The sequence below is a fragment of the Herpailurus yagouaroundi genome, unplaced genomic scaffold (assembly GCF_014898765.1).
Source record: "Herpailurus yagouaroundi ecotype Mexico unplaced genomic scaffold, PumYag 77, whole genome shotgun sequence".
NCBI classification, from domain to species: domain Eukaryota; kingdom Metazoa; phylum Chordata; class Mammalia; order Carnivora; family Felidae; genus Herpailurus; species Herpailurus yagouaroundi.
In genome coordinates, this window is record NW_024412388.1 from 93,471,670 (window position 1) to 93,488,130 (window position 16,461).

The 16,461-nt window shown below is 43.9% G+C and overlaps 1 protein-coding gene across 1 annotated transcript in view; it reads left to right on the top strand.

Annotated features, from left to right (window-relative positions):
• The window catches only part of FNDC7 (fibronectin type III domain containing 7), a 29,677-nt gene extending 14,180 nt beyond the window's left edge, over positions 1-15,497 (top strand). The window contains exons 7-13 of the mRNA XM_040471165.1: positions 532-789; positions 1,371-1,625; positions 2,819-3,073; positions 6,074-6,334; positions 10,612-10,641; positions 14,327-14,395; positions 14,482-15,497. Coding sequence (XP_040327099.1) covers positions 532-789; positions 1,371-1,625; positions 2,819-3,073; positions 6,074-6,334; positions 10,612-10,641; positions 14,327-14,358 — 1,091 coding nt within the window. The 3' untranslated portion in view covers positions 14,359-14,395; positions 14,482-15,497. The remainder of the gene's footprint in view (positions 1-531; positions 790-1,370; positions 1,626-2,818; positions 3,074-6,073; positions 6,335-10,611; positions 10,642-14,326; positions 14,396-14,481) is intronic.
• The last annotated feature ends 964 nt before the right edge of the window (positions 15,498-16,461 follow it).

A 16,461-nucleotide genomic window follows, 5' to 3' on the forward strand; every position in this document is an offset into this window, starting at 1 on the left:
AGAAAACTCCAAGCCATGCTAGACATTTGTCAGAATTTGTCCATGACATAATACAGGGTCTGTTCTAAGATGTACTAATACAATGATCCTTCCCCCTCCTGCAGCCCTCAGTCTTCTCTGGTTAGTGTCTGGAAAGACTGATAGGATTGGGAACTTAGACTAGGTATAATTTTTATCAGGCAGAAGAGAGGAACAGCATTTCAGTAGAGGGTTAGCCGTCTTCAAGGCATAAGGAAATGAGAGCACATGTAGGGTGGGGAATTGAGGGAATTGGTGAGGGGAGGCACAGCTGAACATGTAGGTTGGATGCAGCTTGTGATGACCTTGGACATCATGCATAGAGGATTTATCCTTTATGTAGTGGGTGTTAGGCCAAGATCACAGCTGGAAAGACCTGTAGGAGGTTCTTGGAGCAACTTGGGAGGGCTGTGGCAGAAGCTCTGGGCCCTGGGAGATCAGGACTCAATGCCCTCCTCTGACATCCTTGTTCCTTTACTGACCTCCATTTTCTCTCTCTGCTCCTGCTTTCAGCCCCCTGTTGTCCTAGCGATATTAACCCTGTGTTGGTGTCCAGTGACAGAGTAGAGATTGTCTGGTCTCCTGTCCGTGGTGCCGAACTTTATGAAACCAAGGCTGTAGATGGGTTCAAAGTGGTTGAGTGCAATGACACCGCTCCTGCTTGCACCCTCTCCGCTCTAGAGTGTGACACCAAGTACAACGTCACAGTGTATTCCTTCAGCGAAGTCCGGGGCAGCAATATGTCATGTACTTCCCGATTTGTAACCACAGGTACGATACAGCTATGATTTCCTTCACTGCTGTCTGAACTATTCACCCTAGCTATGGGCATGCCCTTCATGATGGGCATTCAGCAAGAACTGTAAAACCACTCTTTGTGGGGACCATCAGAGCCCCTCTCTTCCTACAGAAGGGCAGAAGAGTAGGTAGAACAAGGAAAGTGGGGGGGAAAAAAACAAAAAAGGAGATCATGGGGAGAGTGGAAAGCTTCCTCAGTAATTACTTCAGCCATTCAGTTCCTCTGACTTTTGGGGGGCGGGGGGGGACAGGGAACTCTCCGTATTCACACCACGAGGGTTAAGACTGCAAATGTTCGTCTTAATTACTTTTGCTTTTGGAGTTCAAAATGCCCCTTAATATTTTCCGGTGAGTCTGATGCTAAAAGAACCTAATACCATGTTTCCACACAAAGGCTCTGTGAATCTGTCCTACATGCTCATTATGTTTGAAAGCAGGGATGATCTCATGTTAGGGCGGTGGGGGAGGCGGGGGTGGGAATCACATTTAGACCAGATGGCACACCTGGTATTTTTGACTCACACTGTTTCAATTAATAATCTAAAATCGCTTAGCTCCTTGCAGTCCCGAAATAAAAAACGTTTCAAAGGATGCATTCTCCATGATTCGTGTGCACTGGCGATCCACTAATGACGATGCCACTTACACGGTGACTGCCCAGGGGGAGAAAGGGCTGTATCGGTGCAGCAGCACGGGAGAGTCCTGCGTGGTGGGGAGCTTGCCCTGCGGCTCCGTGTTCTCCGTCACTGCGGTGGCTGAAACACAGGCAGGGCGGAGCCTGCCCAGCTTCAGTGTGCCCCTGGAAACAGGTAGGTGGCAGCCTCCATCCTGAACGTTGACTTCAGTGTGGTCCTTAGAAATCGTTATGACATGAACTTTCTCATTTCGTTGACCCTAACTGTGATAGAAATACATTATACTCTCTGGCCTTTCAAACAGCCCAGTCTTAGAAAATAAAACTTGCCATGTTTGGACACAGTTTCTGTAAAAATAGCATCAAAAGACTCTAATATATTCCTATGCTGACATCAAAGGAGGAATACATTGACGCTGCAAAACATTGATTTGAATTCACATTCCCCCATGACATAATCTCCCGAAACAACGAACAAGTAACCAAATGAGCTGGCTTATGTTTTCTTTCTTTGGCTCAGCCGTTTAAAACCTTTCTGTGTAAAATGCTTTCTGAATTTCAGTTTTCTGGTAAAAGGGGAGAATGGATTGCTCGGGTGGTTGCGAATGTTAAGTTAGTTAATGCTGCAAGCACTTACTTAGCATGGTGCCTGATGCATACACAGTAAGAGCTTGATAAAAGAAAGCTGTTACAGCTTCAAAGCACTGTGTGTGAGTGAAATTTAGCAAATTACTTAAAGCTTTTGGACATTATTTTCTCTTATATACAATGGATGGCACTTTGGACTATAAAAGTTGAAATGTAAAAAGCAGCAGAATAGAGACCATGCCCAATACTCAGGAAGATTCTAGATATCCTATATCCTGTTTAACAATCTCTGAAAATTTGAGAATTGGCTGTGATATTCTTAGGTGGCTAAAAATATTGCAAGCTTTTATATCAATTAAGTACTATGAAATGCATGAAAAAGGCAACATACTTTTAATTGCAAAGGCTGTGAAATGTTACATTGTGAGAAGTGAATACAGCCATTGCTTTGAAGTTTGCAACTGGAATTGTTAAAGTTGGGAAACAACAAAGGATTTCTTTCTTATTCTGAAAACATTGGGAGGAAACTCACATTATCCACAGCCAGTTAGTGCTCTGCCTTCTTGGGGAAAGCAACCCCAACGTAGAGTTGACGTTAAATGATGTATCAGAGGAAATGAGATTGCGCTTAACAAAAGGAGATTTTGCTTAATAATTAAAGATTTGAGAAATGCAGGATACTGAATGGTATACAGACAAAATACCATTCTCTGTCATTTTCCCACAAATAACCCTCAGTGGAAATAAATCCCCAATTCTTTCTCTTCTTCCCCACCTAAGTGCCGTGCTGTCCAGCTGGTCTGACAGTAACTCAGGTCACCCAATCAGTAATCAACGTGAGCTGGACTGTTGGGACCGGGGCCCAAACCTATGTGACAGTTCTGGAGTCACACACCGGACAGTCTAAGTGTCTCACCCATCAAAACCAGTGCCTCCTGGGATGTATCACATGTGGCGTCAATTACACAGTGGCATTAAAAGCGATTAGTGCCACTGGGTTGACTGCAGACTGCACCTACCAAAGTTATTTCTCTAGTAAGTGAATTCTAAATTCCAGCTATGGAGTATCAATATGGACTTCGACTATTTTTTTTTAAGTTTCTTTCTTTATTTATTTACTTACTTATTCATAATTTTTTAAGGTTTATTTATTTATTTATTTTGAGAGAAAGCATGAACTTGAGCTGGGGAGGGGTAGACAGAGGGAGAGAGAAAGAATCCCAAGCTGGCTCCTCACTGTCAGTGCAGAGACTGATGTGAGGCTCAAATCCACGAACCGTGAGATCATGACCTGAGCCGAAATCAAGAATTAAATGTTCAACCAACTGAGTCACCCAGGCACCCCTAAGTTTTTTTATTTTTTTGAGAGAGACGGAGAGAGCATAAGCAAAGGAGGGGCAGAGAGAGAGAGGGAGGATCCCAAGCAGACTCCAAGATGCCAGCACAGAGCCGACATGGGGCTCAAGCTCACAGAACTGTGAGATCATGACCTGAGTTGAAATCAAGAGTTGGAGGCTGGGCCCAACTGACTGAGCCACCTGGGTACCCCAGGACTTTGACTATTAGCAATCCAGACGTAAGCCCATCCTTCTCATTTAAAAAGATCCTGCATCTCCATTCTGCTAGCATTATAAATTCAGATTATTTTCTAAAATGTTTACAAGTTTCCTCTTGACTTAGAACCTCAAAGCGTCAGAGGCTTCTGTTGGTGGTTGATGAATTGATTCCCTTGGTAACATGGTTCAGGTATACTTTTTCTGAAGGCAGGACTGATTTATACGGCACAGCTACCCACTGCACAGAGTAACTCAGTCTGGCAGAGTTTCCAGAAAGCATTTAGGTCACACATTCTATTTGTCTTGAATTCTTTTCTTCTCATTATTATTATGCTATCACCTCTCTCTTCTAAACCACTCCATCTCCTTCAATGGTTTCTTATTTCAACAGGCTGAAAGAGCACTGTCTACTGACAGTATTGTATCTTGTTCTTCACAAAGAGCAAATCATTAGGGAATAGCAGGGGAAGGTAGTGGGTATGGGGTTAGCAAATAAGATTGATTCTCTTGTGTGAATCTAGTCCACTGAAGTGGCTGTTTGGGGCATGCTTTTGAAAAAAGAAAAGAAAACTCCTGAAAATGCTTTTTTAATGAGAAAGTACAATCATTAGTTCACCGTGTCTGCCCCAGGGCACGGGATGGGAGAGCTAAAATATAATTTTGCCTCCCCACGGGCAGTAGAAAAGGTCTTCAACTAGGAGTCTAAAGATACAGCTTCTGGGGCACCAGGGAGGCTCAGTCTGTTAAGCGTCCGACTCTTGGTTTTAGCTCAGGTCAGGATCTCAGGTTATGAGATGGAGCCCCACGTGGGGCTCCACGCAAGCCTGCTTGACATTCTCTCTCTCCCTCTCTCTGCCTCTCCCCACCCTGACGCCACCTCTCACTCACACACTCTCTCTCTCCCTCAAAAAAAAAAAAAAAAAAGAAGGTTCTTATAAGCTTCGTTGCCTTATCTTCCCTAATGTTTCCTCATTGGTAAGAGAAATTGTAATAATTATAATGTGAAAGCATTTATAACATGCTACACATACGTAAGCTGTTTCATACTTTCTTTGGGACCATTATCTTTCATTAGATTTACTGCCTGCGTTCTTACCCTGATATCCAGTTCTGGGAATATGGCCCACTGCTTATCTTCACATGTAAAAAAACCTTTCTTTAAAAGAAAGAACAAATCAAATGAACCTGATTATCTATAACTGAATGTTTTAATCATCATACAACAACATTTTAATTCTTATTACTGAGTAAGCCACCATTCGGTGCCCTGCTTGACACCTGATGTGTGTAGCCTGCTCAGGGCATCTAGCAAAGAAAACAGAAGGACCTAGTGAGCTAGCATGGACAAAGTGTGGATGAGCAAAGCCTGGTCACTTGACTCTTGTGTAAGTGACTACTCCCCAGGTGTCATGCTACTCAGGTCAGCAAAATAGGTATTTTCAATTAAAGCTGATAGCAGTTAATGGGGCACCTGACTGGCTCAGTCAGTTAAGCATCCAACTCTTGGTTTCGGCTCAGGTCATGATCTGGCTTCATGAGTTGGAGCTCCTTGTGGGGTCTGTGTTAGCACAGAGCCCACCCGGGATTCTCTCTCTCCTTTTCTGCCCCTCTCCTGCTCGTGCTGACTATCTCTCTCAAAATAAATAAATAAATTTTTAAAAACCTGAATGCAGATGATTTAAATTCAATCCCACTAAAATCTTGTGGAACTAGGGCATTATGAAAGATCTTAACAAGGATTCTATACACTTGGCTCACATTTGTATACAATACATATCTGCCAAGTGGAGATTTTTTGTAATGTTTATTTTTGAGAGAGAGAGAGAGAGAGAGAGAGAGAGAGAGTGCAAGCAGGGGAGGGGCAGAGAGAGAAGGGGTACAGAGGATCCAAAACGGGCTTTGTGTTGACAGCAGACAGCTCGATGCGGGACTCGAACTCATGAACTGTGAGATCATGACCTGAGCTGAGGTCAGAAGCTTAACCAACTGAGCCACCCAGGCGCCCCACCAAGTGGGGAGTTTTGTGGGTTTTTTTTTAATTTTTTTTAATGTCTTATTTATTTTTGAGAGACAGAGACAGAGTGCAAGTGGGGGAAGGGCAGAGAGACAAGGAAACACGGAATTTGAAGCAGGCTCCAGGCTCTGATCTGTCAGCACAGAGCCTAACACGGGGCTCCAACCCAGGAACAGTGAGATCATGACCTGAGCCAAAGTCAGACGCTTAACTGACTGAGCCACCCAGGTGCCCCAAGTGGGGACTTTTTAACTCACTGTTGTTCTCCATTAACAATTCTTGGCTCACCTCAGCATTACACATGGATTTCTAATCATGTGGCCCACCACAGAAAGAACTTGAGTACCCCTTCGAATAATGCTCTAATCATATATTATTTAGGTTACTTATCTTGTTTCCCCACTGTAATAAAGGCCATGTTTATCTATGGTGGAATAAGTGATTTGTGTCTGTTTTTATCCTCAGGTGCCTGCTGCCCTTTGGGAGTGAAATTATATAGGCTGAGCCCTAATGGCATCCGAATCTACTGGCAAGCCTCCAGGGGCTCTACCAATTATAGCACTGACCTCTACGGTTCTAAAGGCGTTTTCACCTGTGCCCCAAGAGCTGGCCTCAGTTTTTGTGATGTCACCGACATACCCTGTGGGGATGTATATACCGTGATGGTCTCACCAGTTGCTGAGACAGGACTGAAGCTTACTTTCTGTCCAAAAAAAATCTATTCAGGTAGAGCAAGTTGCAACGCTTTATTTGAAACTAACCCTGAACTCAATCTGTCAGTTAAGACTCAGAGCAATCACACTTATTTGCTATGTTAGGAAGGTCAAAGAGGTGTGAAATTTCTAGATGCGGCAGGCAGATTCTGGCTACGGGGATCTCAAGCTTCTTTGCAACTGTGATGTTTTCTTATTATATGATTTGGAGACACTCCTCCCTTCACTGTCCCTTTCTTTTTCAGAAAAAGGACCAGATGCTTGCTGTTGAAATAGTAAAGCAGATTTAAAATGATTTTTTGCTTTGAGATTTGGGAATCGATTTTTAACATAGTCTCAGAGATCATGATAAACACCCTGAAATGTTGGAAATTAAGAGACTTGAATCTTTATCTGCACAGGTTCGAGAAGTTGGAGAATCAGGGGAAAAAATGAATTTATAAATCAGAAGCTAGCTTTGGAAATATGAGTGGGCAGGCAGTCTGTGGTCACAAAACATGACTGTCAGCAGCTGCCATCTCACCAGAGCTGGCAGAAAAACATTAGCAATTCCCCTGTTCTGTCTTCCAGCACCTTCTGCTACCTTGCCCAGAGCATAGACATATATTTTTCATATATTTCTAAAAACTAAATTTTAAGAGAAGAGATAAGGCCCTAGAACTTTATAGGTGATCACAGGAAGAAGAATAAATACTGACTCAGAAACCTTTACTGATAACCAGAATCTAAGAATTTCTAATTATGTATAGGTAACAGGAAGGCTCAAATGGCCCCTGGAAAGAACCAGGCCAGGTCTTCTTAATACTGTTCTTGCTGCCCTTGGCTGTCATGCTCTGATTCCTTGTATTTTCATTATCTTGTCCACAGAACAAGCTGGCCCAAAGTACTGCCCTATGGGAAGGGACAGATCTTAGGAAAAAGAGACTCAATACCAGTGTTTCATCATGTTTGTATTGTTTTGTAATTTATCAAGTGTTTTCACATTCAGTATCTCATTGAATGCTCAAAATAACTCTATAAGGTAGATTCAACAACACGTTTTATTAGCTCCAACGTATAAATGAGAAAATTGAGGCTTCCAGCCTCTCAAATCTCTTATCTATAACTCTTCTAACCTCTAAATTCATATTCAAACTTGATACCTCTACCTGGAGGTGCCCCAAGGCATTTCAACTCCTCAGGGCAAAAGGGAACTCCTGATCTTCTGCAGTTTCTAATCTTCCTCCCTGCATCCTTATTTCAGGTACACAAGCTAGAAATCCTTCAGTCAGAGGTGCTTGGGTGGCTCAGTCCGTTGGGCCTCTGACTTCGACTCAGGTGATGATCTCACCATCCATGAGTTCAAGTTCTACATCGGGCTCTGTGCTGACAGCTCAGAGCCTGGAGCCTGCTTCGGATTCTGTGTCTCCCTCTTTCTCTGCCCCTCCCCCACTAGTGCTCTGTCTCTTTCTCTCTCTCAAAAATAAAATAAAAACATTAAAAAAATGTTTTTAAGAACCCTGGAGTCAGCTTCAGCCTCTCCTTTACCCTCCATATTTAAGGGGTCTCCAAGTCCTATCCTATTCACTTTGTGATGTTTTGGGGTTTTTAAAAATATTTTTAAAAAACATTTTAAGTAATCTCTACACCCAGGGTGCCTGGATGGCTCATTGCATTGAGCATCTGGCTCTTGATTTCAGCTTAGGTCATGATCTCACAGTTTGTGAGTTCGAGCCCCACCTTGGCCTCTATGCTGACAGCATGGAGCCTGCCTGGGATTCTCTCCTCTCTCTGCCCCTCCCCTGTTCTATCAAAATAAATAAATAAACATTTTTTCAAAAACTTAAGAAGAGTAATCTCTACACCCAACATGGAGCTTAAACTTACAACCCCAAAATCAAGGGTCACATGCTCTACCGACTGAGCCAGCCAGGCACCCCACAATGGTTTTTAAATCTAACTTCTCTTCTCTCCTACACCTACTGCTATATGATAGGCCCTCACCACTTCTCCCCAAGACTACTGCCCCAGTGTTGTCTTCTGGAGCTCATGCCAGCCTCCATGCTATTATCAGAGTTGTCATTTCCAGACACTGATCCAATTATGTTTCCTTTATGCTTCAGAATCCTCAAAAGTGTTCCATTGCCCCATGGGATAAAAGTCAGTACTTAGAGCATGGCATTCAAAGCTGCTCACAGTCCATCCATAGTTAGTCTTCCTACACTTGCACTGTTCAATAGATATTTAACACAAGCCATGTATGAAAAAATTTAAATTTTCTAGTAGCCACATTAAAAAATTAAAAACAAATAGGTAAAATTAATTTTTTAAGTTTATTTATTTATTTTGAGCAGGGCGGGGCAGAGAGAGAGAGAGAGAGCGAGAATCCCAAGCAGGCTCTGTGCCATCAGTGCAGAGACCAACATAGGCTCGATCCCACAACCCTGAGATCATGACCTGAGCTGAAATCAAGAGTCAGACACTAACCAACTGAGCCACCCAGACTCCCCAGGTAAAATTAATTTAATTATATATTTTAGTAATCCAACATCTCCAAAATATAATTTCAACATGAAATCAATGTAAAAATTTCACATTATTTTTTTCATACTAAGTCTTCAAAATCTGGTGTTCATGTAATACAGCATACCTCAGTTCAGACTAGCCACATTTGGAGCCCTCAGGAGCTACATGTGACAGGTGCCTGCTGTGTGGAACAACACAATTCTAGGCTCATTCCACAATATCTGTCCTAAGAGGACTCTATTCTCTAGTAGAGCCGCATGGAATCATTCCCACACACCTGCCCTCACCACACACATATACCGTGCCGTACCATGCTTCTGAGCTGATGCAGTACTCTTCTCTTTGCCTGGGATTCCACCTCTGCCAAGGGAATTTCCTCTTCTCTGTTAAGTCTTCTCCAATTTTTAAAAAAATGTTTATTTTTGAGGAAGAGAGCGAGCATAGGAAGAGAGCGAGCAGAGAGCCTGACTTGGGGCTTGAACTCATGAACTGTGAGATCATAACCTGAGCCGAAGTCAGACCCTTAACTGACTGAGCCACCCAGGTGACCCAAGTCTTCACCAATTCTTAGAGGCTGATTAGTCTTTGTGCTCCCTCTTTTGTGGCCCCATATCACCCTTATCTTTACCCCGCCATACAGCTGTGAGTTGAAAATGTGTTATTTCCCCTAATAAATAGTAATCTCTGGACTCTCAACACATAGCACATAACTATCTCCAATATATTTTAAATTAAAAAATGAATGAGTTTATGTGTTTGCCTATGATCCCACAGCCAGTATGTCAGCCACTAGAAGACCTTGTTATCAGAATACCCTCGGATTCGGAACGCCTGGGTGGCTCGGTAGGTTGAGTATCTGACTCTTGATTTGGTTCACAGTTCGTGAGACTGCCCCTCGTGTCTTGCTCTGTGCTGACAGCATGGAGCCTACTTGGGATTATCTCTCTCTGTTCCTCCGCTGCTCGTGCTCTCTTTCTCTTTCTCAAAATACATAAATAAACTTAAAAAAGAACTCTATACCCTCTGGCGGGGTGCCATCGCAACCCGTAGCCATTCCATATTAGGAATGATGGGTGTTTAGACTCAGGGAATCTGCTTTTGCTCCATTTCTCTGGTAAAAATCAGGCCTCTGAGGAAAGTTCTTTCTTTTTGTTTTTTGCGTTTCTTTTTTTCAATATCAGTGATGCCTTCCTTTGATTATTAGGACGATATTATAAATGACAATAATGTCCAATATTTATTGAGTGTATTGCCAGGCACTGTCCTATTAACTTAATTGATTCCTATAACCACCTTATGAGGTCAGTGTTCTTATTCTTTACCACTTTACAGATAAATTAAGGCACAGAAAAGGAAAGTGACTTGTCCAGGGTCATACTGCTAGCTGTATCCTCTTATCACCCAAGCCGGTTCTTATTCATTCTTTGATTCACTTTTCCACTATTCTTTTTTTTTTTAATTTTTTTTTAACATTTATTCATTTTTGAAAGACAGAGAGAGACAGAGTGCAAATGGGGGAGGGCCAGAGAGAGAGGGAGACACAGAATCCGAAGCAGGCTCCAGGCTCTGAGCTGTCAGCATAGAGCCCGATGCGGGGCTCGAACTCACGGACTGTGAGATCATGACCCAAGCTGAAGTTGGCCGCTCAACCGACTGAGCCACCCAGGTGCCCCACTTTTCCACTATTCTTAAAGCTATACCTTCACCATCTTTTTTTAAAGTAACTTTAATATTTTAAATATGTCAGTTAATACATATAAATGCTTTTGTTGTTATTCATTCCAGTAACCTGCTCTGGAAGTACACTTGGAATGGGTAAGTCCTTTTTCTCATGGATGAAATAGAATTTTTGTTGTTGCTCTTTAGGGTGACGTAATGAAGCTGACTCTTTCTGTGATGTGAGTGGTTCCTGGCCTCCCCTCCCATAACCGTTTCCCCCTATTAGAATGCCTCCCCTCAGATTCCACCAGTTGAAATGAATTCCTTTGCATTCGGAAGTCTTTTCAGTCTCCCAGGATCCCACGGGAAAATGTAAATACGTGTCAGAGAGGCTGCCGCTTCCTCCTTCATTTCAGAGACTGGTTCCCAGCCCTGCTATACGTTGAGTCATCTTCTGGAGAGCTTAAAAGTAACTGACGCCTGGGCTTTATCCCCAGAAAGTCTGATTTAATTGGTCTGGGGTAAGTCTGGGCATCAGGATTTTTCAAAGCTCCTTAGGTGATCCTACAGCGTAGCCAAGCCTGAGAACTGCAGCTTTAGAGCAGGCCTTCTCAGACTTTATTGTGCATGCAAATCACCCAGGGTCTTGTTAAAACCAGATTCTGATTTGGTAGGTGTGGGAGGATCAGAGACTTTGCACTTCTAACAAGGTCCAGGTGATGCCGGTGACATTGATGCTGCAGGTCGGACCACCTAGTAGCCAGGTGTTAGAGGGAAACTGTTAACAGCCTGCAAAGAGCAAGGATGTCTGCTTTGCATTTACATGGGTGGCTATGCCAGTGGAGGAAAAGAGGGTGCTGAAGGGGGAGTTGGAGTAAGGATACTCTCACTACCTCCTTGGCTATGCTCAGAACTGACCTCCCCTGGGCTATTCTAGGTCCCACATGGAGGCTACTCTTGGGCAGGGCATGACCACAGAGCTGTGTGTGCTGGCCCAGTGAGTAGCATGTGCTGCTTTAAAGGAATCCTTGCCACATCTTCCAGGGGCCTGCTTGGTTTGGGGCTTTGAGAAAAACCCCAGGGAGTATTATCAACCCCAAACTACAGATAGGACATACACACACACACACACACACACACACACACACACACACACAGAGTCACATGCCCATTCAGACATGGCTGACTTTAGAGGGTATGAGTGGAAATGAAACCTTCCCATCGGTAAACACCACAGGAAAGCCTCCCAGACTGGGCCAGCTCCCCATCCAACACTTCCTTCCATCGACAGGGATTGGGTCTAGAGTCTCTCTCCACTGCCTGTTCTCCAGGTCCAATGCCTCTCTGAGCACAGCAGGACGCATGCTTTCCAATTCTTGTCCCACCTGCAGATCTGAAATAAGCACAATCCCTATTAATTTTTAAAAGTGTTCTGTCTCCAGCAACTATAGGGAAACCTGCCTGACTTATTAAAAACAAACTGTGAGTGGGCACCTGGATGGCTCAGTTAAACGTCTGACTCTTGATTTCGGCTCAGATCATGATTTCACCATTTTGAAACTGAGCCCCGTGTCAGGCTCTGTGCTGAGCCTCTGTGCTGAGTCCTCATGACCATGAGCCCTGGTCTTCAGTGAAATGTACACAGGCCTGGATCTGCATTTTTGGATCCTATATTCAGTATTATGGCAGTATTTAACCAGTGTTTCCCTGAGACCCAGAGGGGTGGTAGAAGGGACTTGGGGGCCTCTCGGAGGAGAGGAGTGGTATGTTATAATACTGGCCTTTCCTAACATTTTGTTAAAGAAAGAGTTGCAATGGCTCTTTAAAAAAATGCTTGAAAACCATCATGCTTAGACTTTGCTACTCATCAGCATCACCAGAAATCTTGTTCAAAATGTAGTCTCGGGGGTGCCTAGCTGGCTTAGTCAGTAGAGCATGTGACTTGACCTCAGGGTTGTGAGTTTGAGCCCCACCTTGGGAGTAGAGATTACTTTAAAAAAATGTAGATGTCTAGGCCTGTTGAGGTGGGATAGGGTCTGGGCCTCTGCAGGTCTATCAGTTTCTCAGGTGATTCTGATACTCTGGAATTTGAGCAGTAGTGCTCTGGTCAATACTCTCCCTCTCCTCTTCCTCTGTCCCTCTGGGCTGCCCCAGGTTTTCACTTCTCCTTCCTTAGTGAGGTTCAGGCTTGAGCCTGAAATCTGACACTCTCTTCAAGTAGATCCTGAAGCACTCTCAAAAATAAGAGTAAGGCAGATCACTTGAGAGTCTCTACATCATACAGAATTCATTATTATCTAAGGAGGAATTACTGTTGTCTCTCGGTTTGGCATTTCTCTTCCTTATACACAGGACTAATCAGATTGGGTTGCTGGGGGACATGGGGCTCCCAGATACACTAAGGGAAGCCTTGGGAATCTTGTTGGTCTAAGACTTTTGGTCTTCCTTGGCTCTTGGATTACCCTGAAGTTTTCTAACAACATGAATGGATTGTTTAAGAGACAGATCTGGGTTCAAATCCCACCGCTATCACTTACCCTTCGGCAAGTTGCTTCAACTCTCCCTCAGCCTAGGTTTCCTGAAAATTGGAATAATGAATTCATCAGATGTTATAAGGATTAAATAAGATATAAACTGTTGGACACAATGAGAGTTCCATAGTAAGCACTTACTTAATAAATGGTAGTTATTTTTTTAATTTTTTAAAAGTTTATATATTTTTGAGAGAGAGTGTGTGCACACGTGTGAGCAGGGGAGTGGCAGAAAGAGAGAGAGCGAGAGAGAGAGGATCCCAAGCAGGCTCAGCACTGCGTGTGCAGAGCCCAACACGGGGCTCTGAACTCATGAACTGTGAGATTGTGACCTGAGCAGAAATCAGGAGTCAGACACTCAACTGAGCCACCCAGGCGTCCCTAAAAGGTAGTTATTACTAATTCAAGATCAGTTCAAGCTCATATCATGCTGTATTATATTATGTGCCAGTTATTAACATTTTAATGTGCTTCTTGTAAGATATTTGTGTTGTAACCTCAATCCTCATAATACCCTAATTGATTCATTCTCAGAGTATGGTCCCAGGGCCAATAGCATGAGCAACATCTGGGAACTTCTTAGAAATGCAATTTGTGGGGCTCCACCATAGACCTAATGAGTGATGAGTCAGAAATTCCAGGGTTGGGGCCCGGCAATCTTTGTTTTAACAAGCCCTCTGAGTGATTCTGATGCACACTCAAGTTTGAGAACCACAGCTCTAATTCAAAGCAGCCATTCTGATGCTTGAAATGTGATGCAGGTTGGAAGGTAAGAGGGAAAACCACCTGGGGCAAGGGGGCTCTAATAGGAAGTAGTTTGACATCCCTCCATGGAGGCATTGTTTGTCCTCAGCATCCAACCTGCTTCCTTGTCACTCACTCTTTGGGGGGAATTTTCCTCCTGGAAACTCCCTCAGCAGTTAAACAGATTTATTATGTTGTCCCTACACAGACCCCCGAATCAATAAGATTAGGTAGCTGTCTGAGAGCCCAGCAAATTGGCCTGGGGTAGAGGGGGAAGTGGAAAATTCTTTGTCCTGAGTCAGGAGTCTGAACTCCAAGAGACCCTGGGCAGGTTCATTTCCTGAAGCAACCTGGTTAGTTAGAACCTGCTGGTTCGTTTCTTCTTGACCTTTGAACAGTTCAGACCGTCTTAATTTCCGGTTTACTTGCTGTGAAGTGTTACGAAAACAGCCTTTCAAGTCAGAAGACTAAGCTAGATTTCAGAGATATTTGAGGGCTTTTTAATTTAAGAAAATGTCTGCATATTTAATGTATCTTGTGGCTTCTTCCCTTCCTTGCCCTTTCAGTGATTTACCGAGGGAAAAGAAATGCAGAATAACACACTGAGCCACAGACAAAAACAGAGGCTGGACCTAGTGAGTAACTTCAATTGAAATGGTATGATTCCAAGGCAAAATTTTTTTGGCTTTGTTCAAAAAAATTCTTCCCGTATCTTTTGCAGAGTTGACTCGATTGTTAGTGCGATTAGAGGTGGAAAAGCTCTATTACAATACAAAATACCTCTAGGGTAGGATAAGCTCTTTTGGCCTTTAGACTGCAACTCAGACTCCACTTCCTGAAGGCAAGCAAGGTCAGGTGTGTCCTCACCTGTGCAGGAGTTCAAGCTCTGATGTGGAGAGGACTCAGTTGAGAAATGAATCCAGAAAGTCCTCTGGAAGGCTGCCAGAGTGAGCTAGCACGCTGGGAAAGTTCTGGAAACGTGAAAGGTCTGCTGAGAAGGAACTCTTTCTGAAATTTCACATCCAGACACCACACAGACTTCAACACATCCACTTTACAGGTAGTTCACAGACACCCTTGCCAAGCATCCCTCTCTCCGTTCAAAGGCTGCAAATGTTCACTTGGAGAGCTTGAAATCAAGCCACCACACAGAGACACTGCTCATCTCAAGACAGACCCCCAGCAGGACCTTGGCATAGTTTGGAGAGCAACAGCTGCCAGGGCAACCTGTAGTAACAAACACCCTCATCTAAAGTTCAGAAGAAGCCAAGTTGCTGGTAGTGTTCGCCGAGACAAAGCATCATGTGATGTTACCTCTGCGCAAGCATCTGGGAAAGCCAAACTGTCAGCCTGTTGCTAGGAGGATTGCAGTCATGGTTTTGAGTGAGCAAAGACTTCGATGGAGGAATGGCCAAGGCAAAGCCTTACACTGTGGCAGACTGACATCCATGCATCTTTTTCGGGGAGGACCATCGATCTTGCTGGTGGTATCCCCCACTCACACTGTGCTATTTTCACCTTTGGAGAGGAAAGACAATGATATATAATATAAATTTGTCATACCTAGAAAAATGTTTGTCCTTTGAATGTCAATAACATTATTAAAAAATAGTGTGAGTGGGATTGCATAACACACATGACCATAGTGCTACTCCCCAAAAGCATAGCCATGGAGCCAAGAATGTCTGTAGTTAGGTACAACCGTAAAACTCTGCCCAAAGGGAAGTGGGGCATAGAGTTAAGGCTTGAGGTAAGCTGGGGGGGGGGGGGGAGTGGGGAAGGAACTTTTTTTTTTCTATGCCTCCTTTCCCTTTCCATGTAAGACTGATGGGAGATACATAATGTGACACTGATAAGAGATACTCCCCAGGGCATCTGCTCTTGAAAAGGAGGCAAGACACAGGTCTCAAAAAATGGAGTTTGCTGCATCAAAGAGCACCAGAGAGGAGAACTGAGTTTAATTCACTTTTGTTCTTTTTTTAAAAAAAAATTTTTAATGCTTATTTATTCTTGACAGAGAGACAGACAGAACGTGAGCAGGGGAGAGGCAGAGAGAGAGGGAGACACAGAGTCCGAAGCAGGCTCCAGGCTCTGAGATGTCAGCACAGAGCCCAACACAGGGCTCAAACTCACGAGCTGTGAGATCATGATCTGAGCCAGAGTTGGACACTCGACTGATTGAGCCACCCAGGTGTTCCTAATTCACTTTTCTTAAAAAATAACAATTCCCTTTTGTTATTTTTAAAAAGTTTTATTTACTTTGAGAGAGAGAGAGAAAGCATGCAGCAGAGGGGCAGAGAGAGAGAGAGAGAGAGAGAGAAAGAGAATCCCAAGTAGGCTCCACACTGTCAGCACAGAACCCGATGTGCGGCTCCATGAGGTACTCAAACCCACGAACCTTGAGACCATGACCTGGGCTGAAATCAAGAGTCAGACGCCCATGGGGCACCTGGGTGGCTCAGTCAGTTAAGCATCCAACTTCTGCTCAGGTCACGATCTCATGGTTCGTGAGTTCGAGCCCTGCATTGGGCTCTGTGCTGACAGCTCAAAGCCTGGAGCCTACCTCCAATTCTGTGTCTCCCTCTCTCTCTGCCCCTCCGCCACTCGTGCTCTGTCTCTCCCTCTCTCTCAAAAATGAATAAACCTTAAAAAAAAAAAAAAGATGCCCAACCAACTGAGCCACCCAGGTGCCTCTTACTTT